The sequence below is a fragment of the Melospiza melodia genome, chromosome 24 (genome assembly GCF_035770615.1).
Source record: "Melospiza melodia melodia isolate bMelMel2 chromosome 24, bMelMel2.pri, whole genome shotgun sequence".
NCBI classification, from domain to species: domain Eukaryota; kingdom Metazoa; phylum Chordata; class Aves; order Passeriformes; family Passerellidae; genus Melospiza; species Melospiza melodia.
Window position 1 is genome coordinate 2,325,255 of NC_086217.1, and position 11,680 is coordinate 2,336,934.

General features: G+C 44.8%; 1 protein-coding gene across 1 annotated transcript; it reads left to right on the plus strand.

The window, feature by feature from the left end:
• Positions 1-4,600: 4,600 nt before the first annotated feature.
• Positions 4,601-11,417, plus strand: LOC134428747 (ankyrin repeat domain-containing protein 40-like). Its single transcript, XM_063175673.1, has 5 exons — positions 4,601-4,734; positions 5,270-5,418; positions 6,895-7,380; positions 7,882-8,057; positions 8,812-11,417. Exons 1-5 carry the CDS (start codon positions 4,601-4,603, stop codon positions 8,953-8,955), a joined length of 1,089 nt encoding a protein of 362 aa, XP_063031743.1. The 3' UTR covers positions 8,956-11,417.
• Positions 11,418-11,680: the final 263 nt, after the last annotated feature.

Genomic DNA, 11,680 nt, shown 5'->3' on the forward strand with positions numbered 1-11,680 from the left:
AGCCTTTAAAAATATGTTTAATCATAACTTTCAGTGACTGAGAAGTTGGTTCAATGGGGAGGAATGGAGTTAGGAGGGGAATGAAGCCTGAAATGCAAAGGGAATAAAAAACTTCATAAGCCTTAAGAAACCCAGGAGCAAATAGCAAACAGACAGACAATGGTTTCTCAAAAAAACCCAGAAAATAACAAATCCAGAGGATCAGGCACAGTTAGAAGCTTGCATAAAGACATATATTAACACGAAACCAACAAAATCTGGAAAACTTGCTGTGGGAACAAAGACTGGTCCAAGCATCCCCTGTGGTTAGTGCAAGGCTGTGATAGCGAGGTGCTGGCTCTGCTGGGTAAAGCCACGGGCTCAGGGCTGTGCCCAAGGCTGGTGAACAGGGAGCACTGAGCACCTGTAAATCACAAAGAAAACAAAATATCACGGATCTTGTGGGATCTCAGCACCTCAGGACTGATGTGCAGAGTGACCGAGACCACCCTTGGGGGGCTCGGGAGTCCTGGAATGTTGCCAGAAGTGTCTGGTGGCTGGACTTTGACCCTACACGGGAGACGACACCTGTATGAGGATGGGAGGATTTCACTGGGTGAATGGTGAAGGGATAAGTTAATTAGAGTGTAAAACACAGGGTTTAGGATTTCTGTACAGGGGGGTCTAAAGAAGTAAGATGGAGGAATTGGGGCGTGTCCTGTCCTTCTTCTTCTTCTTCTTCTTCTTCTTGGCCTCCATCTTCTGTGGTGATGTTGGCACTTTGGGATTGGTTATTACTAAAAGTGCACTGGTTAATAAGGGTAAAAGGTATATTGGGGGAAATAGGTAAATATTGTATACGTAATTTTGAGTATAAAGATAGGTGACTGCCCCGGGGGGCTCTCAGTGTGCTCATGGCTGGCTGCTGTGCAGACCTCTGTCGGGCCAAGAGAAAATCTTTTAGATAAACAATTAATAAACACCGAGACGGAGAAAAGATCTGAAGCCTCTTCTCATCCTTTGAAGCGCGGGCTGTCCAAGGCCACCCCGGGCCTTTCCAGGTCACCTAAACAGCCGAGAAACCGACAGGATCTGGGCTCCAGGCACAGACTCAGAGCTCAGCACGTTCCCACTGAAGGCCAAGGTCATTTAACATTTGGGAGGCAAAGCGGCTGCTCCAGCCATGAGCATCATGTGCAATTCCCAGCAGTTTCCAAAGGCGCCGATCAGCACGCAGCTGGCACCTGCCCCACACCTGCAGATCCTGCAGGCCCTGCTGCTCTTGGCAGGGAGGTGTGTGTGCATGTATGCCTTGCATAGGTACATGCACAAACCCAGCTATCACATGGGAAAGGAGCAGGAAAAGGACAAGTTCTTGGCTCTGTTGAGAGCTGGTAAGTGTGACACCAGTGCCAATAAATGGAGCGGGGACACACGAGTACAAGGGGGTCTGAGGCTCCATGTGTAGGGCATGAGCAGGAGGTTCATGGTGGCGGTGGGGAGCTTTGAGTCAAGTGAACTCGCTGCTAATCCTCTTGCAAACAGCCTTCCTTGAGGGAGGAGATCTCATGACTCCAGGGAGAAGTACATTGTGTAACTAAGCAATGGTGAACCCAAGCTCCATTTAACAAGGCTTGGCACAGGTGCAACAGAGTAGGATACTCACCCCAAGAGAGCGTGAGAGAGAGCATCTCAGTGCATCACCCGCCGGCTTAGAGTCCTTAAAAGCCCTGTGTGGCTTTGGGAGAGGAGCTCAAGTAGAGGGGGAAAAAAGAAAAGGAAAAGAAAAACAAAAAAGCCCGTAACTCCCCAGAAAGCAGCTCCCTGCACTGGGTATCCCTGCACTTGTGTGGAAATGTTGCATAATGTCCCTTTGCACCACACAGAGCTTTGAAATCTGCAGGATCAAAGCTGTATGGAGACACTATGGATGTGCCAAGACAAATTTAAAGGCATTTCACAATTACAGCAAGAAGCACAAAGCCACACTCCAGGATCCTCTTGCTGTATCACTGTGACATCTAGTGGCAGTGGCATTGGAGAACAGAACAGGAATGGTGTTCCTTGTTTTAGGCCTGTCCCTGCACTCACCTCCTGAGTAGCTTTTCCCCATCCATCTCAGAGTTGTCTTGTATTATTTTGGAAAAAGCTCTTTTGCCACTAATCCTATGGGATTTTTACAGATGTAAAACAATCAGGATTTAAAGCTTTCACAGTGTGCTTCCTAGAATGTATCACTAGGTCTCCACTTGTGTGTGCCTTGTCTTTGTTTTACAGCTTTATGGGACAGACACTGAAAAATTACAAAAGAGATCATGGGTTAACGAGTGATCATTTAAGATGCCTTCACTGAAAAAGCAAATGAGTTAAAATGCAAATATTCAGGTCACAAGCAGTGTCCAGTTAAGGGTTGGTCTTCCAGGTCTCTAAGATTTGAATTTGCATTTGTCATCAGGTAAATCTTGTTTGCAAACCATTCTCCAAATCCAGTGTTTTTCATACAGTTTGTTGAGCCTTTTGGTAGCAGCTGGGCAAAATTTTTGTTCAACCTCTTGCATGGGATCAAAAGCATGTGATCTGGTGTGAAAAACTTGCCTCTGAGCCACCCTGTAACCTTTGCCACAGTAGTTAAAAATGTCACTGCTTACTTTTTGCTCCTGCTTTCACGAGGGTAGTTTGCAGGTAGTTTGCTGCATTGCTCTTAGAGAAACATTTGGCCTGTGGGCCTCTGCCTCTCCTGACTGATTAAAAGGAAGATGAGTATTTGTGCTTTGAAGCTTCATTTATATGGAGAGATATTCGGGAACTGTTTGGATGGTGATGCTGCAGGTGTCATCTTCACCCAATGGTCATAACTACCAGAGAAGGAACAGCAGAGCAAAGCAACAGCAACCCAAGCCCTAAATTAAATGGTAGGTTAAAATAATGTCATTAATAAGAAAAGTAAGCAATAAAAGAGAGGCAATGGAAAAAAAAAATCTTAGTGAAAATTGCTCTTTGGTGGCAGACACTGATGCCAAAACAGAAAGCCTGGAGTTAAATGAGCTCCTCAACACATGCCACAGTGATTTAATTAAGAGTGTGAGCAACGCACTGGAGAGGGAAGGGCTGGGAACTGGAGGTCCCACGGCTGGAAGTGTATGGGGAAAGCCATGGATTTGAACCCATGCTTATGGTCCTTTCCCAGCCCATGGCAGCCTCACACCTCGAAGGCAGGAGCCAGGCTGCTGGCTAAAAAACACCCCAAGAAGGGCAAGGCCACAGTTGAATTTGCAGGCAGCCCCAACATGGGAAGAGATGAGGATCTTGACTCCATGTTTCAGAAGGCTGATTTATTATTTTATGATATATATTAAAAGAAAATTATATATTAGAATATACTAAAAGAAGAAAGGATTTCATCAGAAGGCTAACAAGGAATAGAAAGCAAAGAAATTATAATAAAATCTTGTGACTGACCAGAGAGTCCAAGACAGCTGGACTGTGACTGGCCATTAATTAAAAACAACCACATGAATCCAATCAAAGATGCCCTGTTGCATTCCACAGCAGCAGTTAATTATTGTTTACATTTCATTCCTGAGGCCTCTCATCTTGTCAGGAGAAAAATCCTAGCAAAAGGATTTTTCATAAAATATGTCCATGACAGGCCACAGTGATAGATGATGGGTTGGACTTAAAGACCTTGGAGGTCTTTTCCAACCTAAATAATACTATAAGGTGCTTTTGCCTGCAGGCAGTTTTTACCTGCAGCTTTTTCCCTCTTATTAAGTGCTCTCTCCCCTCAAGCCCCCCCACATGGCTCAGGCTGTCACAGGAGGTAGGATGAACCCATCAGAGGAAACACTCCAGTCTTGGATTTTCACCCTGTCCAGGCCCCCATCTCAGCGCCTGAGGTGGGAGGGCCCATAGAATCACAGAATCATTGGGGTTGGAAAGGAGCTCTGGAGATCATCCAGTCCAGCACCCTGCTACAGCAGGTTCGTCTGGAGGAGGTGACGCAGGAATGTGTCCAGGTGGGTTTGGAATGTCTCCAGAGAAGGAGACTACACAGGCTCCCTGGGCAGCTGTTCCAGAGCTCTATCACCCTTAATGTACAGGAGTTCTTCCTAGTGTTGAGCTGGACACCAATGAAAACAGTCTGACAGCATCCTCTGACACTCCTTGGATATATCTGAATGCATTGATGAGATCCCCTCTCAGTCTTCTCCAGACCAAACAGGCCCAGCTCTCGCAATGTCTGTGCATCAGAGAGATTCTCCAGACCCCTCATCATCTTTGTGGCCTTTGCTGGACCCTCTCCAGCAAAGAGAGGGTCCAGGGAAGGCCACAAAAATGGCCTGTATTGAGGAGCCCAGAACCGGACAGAGAACACCAAAACTGGGCCGTTCTTTCCTGTGCTGAGATGCCCAGAACCGGACAGAGAATACCAGAACAGGGCCGTTCCCTGCCCGGGGAAACCCCAGCGCTCGCCGCCCGCCCCGGTCTCAAGATGGCCGCAGCCGTGAAGGCCGGAACGGGGCCCCGGGGCGGGAAGGGCCCCGCTCCGCCGCGCTGAGGCCGCCCGGCCCCTCCCGACGGGTTCCAGAGCGGCGGGGAGGGGCCGCAGCCGGACCCGGCCATGAGCGGAGCGGCGGAGGCGCGGGAGCTGGAAGAGCGGCTGCGAGAGGCGGCGGCCCTGGGGGACGTGGCGGAGGTGCGGCGGCTGCTGGGCGCGGGGGCGGACATCGACTCCCGCAACGAGATCAATGGCTGGTGAGGGGCGGCGGCGTCGCGCGGGGTCCGGCGCTGCGGGGACGAGGGGCAGGCCGGGGTCGCTGCGGGGCCCAGCTCTTCCCCCGCTGCCCTTCTCAGTGGCGGTGTTCGGGGTTCTTGGGCTTGGGGCTCCCCCCCCAACCCATCCATCAGGCGCGGGAGGAGGGAGCTGCTTTGGGAACGCAGCTGCTGTGTTTCTTAGTTTTCCCATTTGTAAATACAGAAAAGCTAATCTCGGGAGGCTCGGAGATTTACGGCTAAAGAGGATCCCGATAAAAGCAGGTCGCCCTCCCTCCACCTGTCACTGCGTGTTTGCTCAAGGTCCCCGTCCAGTCGCTTGTGTAGGGGGTCACTCTGCAAGGCAAAAGAGGGCCCTGCCCTGCGTAACTCACAGATTCAGAACTTTAGAAAGTGGCGCAATGAAGGAAACTTTATTCCCAGTTATCACTTTATGCATAACTCGGATGAGGTAGGACAGGGTTGGTGGGGCAGAGCCAGGCCGATGAATCCCAACCCTTCTGCTTCCTTCCTGCAGGACCTGCCTGCACTGGGCCTGTAAGCGGAACCATGCCCAAGTGGTGTCCTGCCTGCTGGAGGCTGGCGCGGACAAGCACATCCTCACTGCTAAGGGAGAGCTGGCGGCACAGCTAACCTCGAAACCAGACATCCGCAAGATTTTGGGAGGTACAGTTCCCATTTTAAAAATCATCTAGAATTCTTGGTGTAAACAGTAAAACGTTTTTGGTGCTTTTATCTGAAGCAGTAATTGGCAAAACCTTGGCTAGGACCATTGTATCTCATTAGATAGCTCTGATTTATAACTGGAATTCATATTTGGGCAAATAGATGTGGAGATTTCAGGTAGGAATGCCTTGTGTTCTGGGCTGTGTCACCAAGAAGTGGAAGAGCTGTATGCTTTGGGAAGTGTGCTGCTGCCCTCCTGTTTGCTGTTATTAAGCTAAAGCTGGCATACAAGCTGCCAATAGGGGGTTTCACAATTGTACAGTTTGCTGTGGTCTGACCATGATCAATCAAAACGGTTTTATCACTCAGGAAGTTATGCCTTCTGAGCTATTTGTTATAGTGTGACTTGCTGGTATGGTTAATTTTTGCTCTGTAATTCTGCCATCTTACACTTCTCATATGCACAGCAAACCCAGTTAGATGTGTGTGACACTCCTGAACAGCATCCAGGTACTGTGCTCCAGATAAAAATTCTAAAGTGCTTTACCTTTGGAAATGTGCTGCCTTCTGCAATTGAACTTAAATTGCTCTCTGCAGTGATCTGCTCTTACAACAACAGGGCAGGGTTATCCTTCACAAGGTTGCAGCTAAATCATGACTCAGGTTCCAACAGTTAAGCCTGAAGGAATGGCATGTTCTTATGTGATGCTTTTGCTTTATTTTGGGTGCAGTGTGGGCTTAGTTTGTGGCAAACGACTCACCCGTTTTTAACATCTAAACTGTCAAGCACACGTAGATGAACTCTGTTCATAGTTGTTTTATTTTTCTGTCTGTGAAGCTTTCACGTGTTTCCTGGGGAATAAACACATATCACTTACCTTTTCTCCTAGTTTTTATTCTGGGAGTGAGATATCATTTAGCAGATCTTTCTGAACTGCTTTGACATTACTATTTATGTTCTGTAATCCTTAGGCAGGAATGTCACTTACTGCAGTGCTTATATCCGAGGGTTGAGTTTGTTTGGGTATTACAGCAAGTATTCACTTCCTTGAAGAAATACTGGTTAAAATTTGCTGGTCTAGGTCATAATAAACTATTTACAGCAGGGCTATTAAGAGCATTTTAAAATTAGATTCAATAAAGGAGTACTGGTTATCCAATTCATTTGAAAGCGCTGGAACAACACTGCTAGAAATGATGTGTCTTTCAAAGGTTACTCCCCCCGCCACTTTGTTATCAAAAAACATAATATACTGAAGACATTTATAGGCTTTTTTTTTACTTTACAGCTACTGGCCTCCAAGTGTTACATGCTTCTGGAACATTAGTGTCATTCTTTGATGACCGTGGAATGTGATATAGTTTCAAGACATAGGAAAACTAACTATATTCAAAATGAGAAATATCTATCCAGTAACATGATGGATTTTTTTCTCTCTCCATCCCCTACCCCTCATTTTTGAACTTCATCAATAGAGGAACAAACTGAATGTCAAGGAGTGAAGGATTTAAATTTATCCATTGTTGCGAACTACTTGGCCAACCCATTCCCTAACATTTACACCGAAGAAAGCATTCCAGGCAGCTTGGCAGAATCCCAGAGTGAAAGTGCTTCCATCTCTTCTGCTTCCCAGAGTGAAACTAGCCCTTGTCCATCGACAACTCAGGCTGAGAGGATCTGCACACCCACGTCATGCAGCAGCAGCAGTGAGATTTCCCCAGCAGCGGATGCAGCAGCCCGGCCACCCCCTGTGCCCGCCGTCCCTGCAGCCGCAGCGTGTGCCAGCCCCGGGGCGCCCCATGGCCTCGGCTGCCCCCTGGCCACGACCCCCAGCCTGGGGCTCTGCTCCCCACGAGTATCCGGCCAGGCCTTGCCTCTGCAGCCTCACACCTCCCCCAGCAGCCCCACACCCACCTTCCAGCCCTTCTTCTTCACTGGAACGTTCCCATATAACATGCAAGGTAAAGAGGTGCTGGGTCTCATAGTTCTGTTACAGTTACTGGGTGAAAAATGAAGTTAAGTAATCATTTCACTTCAGACTCTAGTAGAATAGAGGCAGAGATGTTGAATTCTGTGGCCAAAAGTGCTCTGAACTTTCTTCTGCTCAGTTATTTAAAATGTCTGTTATACTGTATTTTAACCATGGTAATACTTTGCAAAACAATGGAAAGATCAGTCCATGTGACATGAGCATGTAAATTTTGCACTACATTTGCATCAAATGCAGCTCTGGCAGTTTGGTAACAACTCAACTTAGTGACTGAATGGATCGGTTTCAACAGCATTAACATGGTTATCCTGTGTATTTTTGCTGGAAGCTTCTGTTAACTGCATAGTATTTCTCAGATCATAGGGATTTTATTAAAAAGCATGAATTCAGAAGATCATAGTAAATACTGCAAATGTTAGTTTTGAGTTTGTTGTCTTTTCTGTTGTTAACCTTTTAATTGTTTCTCTGTCAGAACTTGTACTTAAGGTCAGAGTCCAGAACCTGAGAGATAATGACTTCATTGAGATTGAACTGGACAGACAAGAATTGACCTACCAAGATCTGCTCAGAGTGAGCTGCTGTGAACTGGGTGTTAATCCAGAGGAAGTAGAGAAGATCAGAAAACTACCCAATACACTTCTAAGAAAGGTAAGAATAGAAACGAGAGATTAACTTGACTCTTCACTTTGCAGACCTCAGAGAATGTATTGTTGCAAAAAGATTGGCAAAATGTCACTTTTGTTGAATAAAAACTGACAGATTCAAAGGGGTGCTGGACCTTTCTTAAAACTTCATCATAACTTGTTTAAAAATAGTCTCGTCAAAATAGGCAGAGTATTTTAGCTCCTAAAGCATATGGAACTATTACAGCTTGACTTTTAAAAAATGTATCAGAAACAGTGCATTTAGGGTGCTTTAAAAGGACATAATTGCCAAGTACTACTTCACTGTCTGCTTGCCTAAAAAGAATTAACAGTAGGGGGAAAAACTCCACAAATTGGCATATGAAGAACTTAAAGATAATGCTGTTGACAAATGAAACTGCTCTTCTGTTCCAAAAATGTATATTTCAGAGGTCTGTAGATGAAAGTGGTCACAAGTCTTGGTTAAGTGACATGCACAAATACAGCCAAATCGTAATGAAATTAAAGGAGAAGAAAAAGTTTGAGGAGAAAAACCAAACAAACAAACCTGCTACACTTCTAATGAGTATATGTTGGTAGGATTTTTTCTTTTTTATTCTTTATTGCTATTATTTGGGTTGATATCCCTGGAATTCTTATTTTTTAATTATATATTGCTGTTACTGGGAACGATGTCCCTGGAATTATAGTTATTTTATAAATAACAACCAGCTAGTAATAATAGGAGTAATAATGTTGTTCTCTCTGTTCCTTACAAGGACAAGGATGTTGCCAGACTCCAGGACTTCCAAGAGCTGGAGCTGGTCCTGACCAGAAGTGACAGCTCTCCTTTCCGGAACGCTGCGGCTGCGCTGATGGAGCAGCCGTGCTTCAACAGCAGAGCATCCAAGCTGACCTACTGACCCTGCATCTGCAGTGGCAACACCTGCCAGTGACAAGTGCTGCCCTTTGGAAGGCAGTGATTTAAGTGTGTGTAAAACCTTAAGTTATTATTAGGGTTACTATTTTAACTAATATTTTATATTTAATATCCTGTTTGCTTTTATTTTTTTTTTTTACTTGATACTGTATTCAGGCAAGAGATACCTCATTTGTCCAGTAAAATCACAGGTTTCCAGTGTATTTGAAGTTTATTGGTTGTATCTGGCAGAGCAGGGCATGAAAGATGTAAATTATTGATATGAAAATTTTGTTAAGTACACCCACTCTGACCAAGTAAGACTCATAGAAAGATTCAGGACATTGTATGTCTCTGTGTGTACTTCCACATTAAATTAGATGAAAGAGACACATAATGGATAGTTGCTCTCTAAAAATGTGAATGTGCAAGTCCTTAATCTCTTGCCCCTCACAAACACTCACCAAGATGGTTTGTCTAGAGATACTTAATTGTTAGAAGTGGCAGGAGAAATCCTTTTACTGGGCTGAAAATAACTGGCATAAGCATGTCTGTATTTAAATGTTTATTTCCCCTGTGAGAATATTGTACCTCCACCAAAAAATATGAAAGCCTCTCTTAAATGTTCATATTGAGTGCCCTTCCAAGAGAAAGCCTTTGTTTCAGATGGGGAGGGATCCCCAATCTGTGTCCGTGGTTTTATTTACTTTCTTACCGATGTGAGCCTGTGCATTACTCACACCAGGTGTCAGTATTGTCAAGACAGGAAAGCTCTCTGTGGCCCTCCCTTGTACACCAGTTCCAGGGGAGATGGTTGTTTCTGCCGTGTGAGAAGCACAGCAGGGTCCTAATGAGAGATCACAGGTGGAAGGAACATAGAATGCTTTTGTGAGCCACTAGATGGGAAAACCACCACCAGTAAGTAACTAACTTGTAACTTTACATCCTGCACAGTCTACTGTCACTGTTACATAGCCTTGCTTTAGCCAGGTGAGTACTGAAAGGGCTGAATGTCTCCAGGTGCTTTCAACCTTTCCCCCCCCCCCCCCCCCTTCTTTGTGGAGAGTGAAAAAAAACCATAACTGTGGTTAAGCGACAGACTGTTTAACTTGCATTTAAGCAAGTCAGCAATGAAAAAATTCACCTGTGGGTTAAAATACTAAGTCACAGCATTGCTGGAGTATTAAACAGCCTGAAGCTTTCCTATATTAACATGGCAGCCTGGAAAGTAACCCTTTTGGAGGCTGTTTTCTTTTTTACCAAAAAATACAATGTGGACCTTTGCACCAAAACCCTTAAGTGGGTTCTGAGGCGGGTGGAGGGCTCAGGGATTTGCTTTTTCTGCATGAGCTGCTTTTTCTCCCCTCTGCTCCCCCCCTTCCTCCCCCCCACCCCAAACTATTGATTTTCCTTCCATTTCTGCTTTATGAAGCTTCAGGCAGAGTTTCTGCACAGCTGATGGATGCTGTGTTTGTTGTTGATCTGGACTGCAATGTTGACAGTCAAACTATAAATAGTACAGCACCATGTTCCAGTGGAAGCAGCATGGCTGCCACCCTCCCCATGTCTTGCTTTAGCCTGGAAGACTCTCTCAAGCTGCTGCACACCGAGAGAAGACAGAAATTCCTTCTTCCAGCAGAGGTACTTGACTCTGGGCTCAGGATCTCACCAAGTTACTTAAGCTTAAAATTCTTGCTTATTTCAGTCAAAATAATTAATGTCCTTTCCTCCATGTTCCACACCCATCACCTCAACTCTGCTAACCTCCCATTCTCAATCCTGGTTTTTCTCCAGCCAGGAGCTGAGAGAACTAGTTATGTTTAATGCCAGATTCAACTCCTGGGAAGCTCAAGACTCTGACACAGTATGAAGTAAAACTTCTTAACTAAGGTTCCTGCTTTGTTTTTCTTGTAAGACAGGAAAGAAAGTTCTATTTTAACAATTGTGTATTTATCTCTCCAGCATAGCTTGGAGGCTAGCTTAGATTATGTGCAATAACTGTGTGAAAAACAGTAGTGGTTAAATGGTTCAAAATTAGTAAGAGTATCTAATTTGTTTCCAGTTCCTTTATTTAGGAAGTCAGTGTAAGGACTGTCTCCACTAATTACTGAGCATTTTGCTAGAGGGCAGCTGGTTTAAAAAGCTTTATTTGTCTAGTTTCCACCAAGAATAACAGTTATGTGTTAAGAGCTAAACTCATAAATCTAACTGTAATAACACTATATCTATGCATTAACAGAAGTATTTTTGTATGTTTTATGCAGTTTGATAAACTCTAGGGCACACTAGTTATGTTAGCTGGTTTTTGCTGGGCTTTTTCTTTAAACAACGAACTGTTGGAATGATAACTGAGATTAAATTTACAAAACTTACTGTTTATCCAAGGATGCCTTTTGTTTGCACTACAAACTTGTACTGAACTGACATTGCTACTGTTCACTTAAAATAAAGTATAAGTAATTTTAAGTACTTTGATCTCTTCCTTTTTCAGGGTAGGGAGTAGACGGATGTGAGGAGGATAACTCTAAAGTGGACAGGACGCTTAAAATTTTAATGCAACTTTGAAAAATCATAGGCCAGTACACTTTTAACACCTAATAAAGACTGTCAGGCTGTCAAAACCAGTATAGAGAAAGCATGTCACAGGTGCTTACTGAAATCAGCTACTTTTGCCTAGCATTCCTAAAAAATCTGGGATAGTATTTATCCTGGGCTTAAGCTCTGAAGAT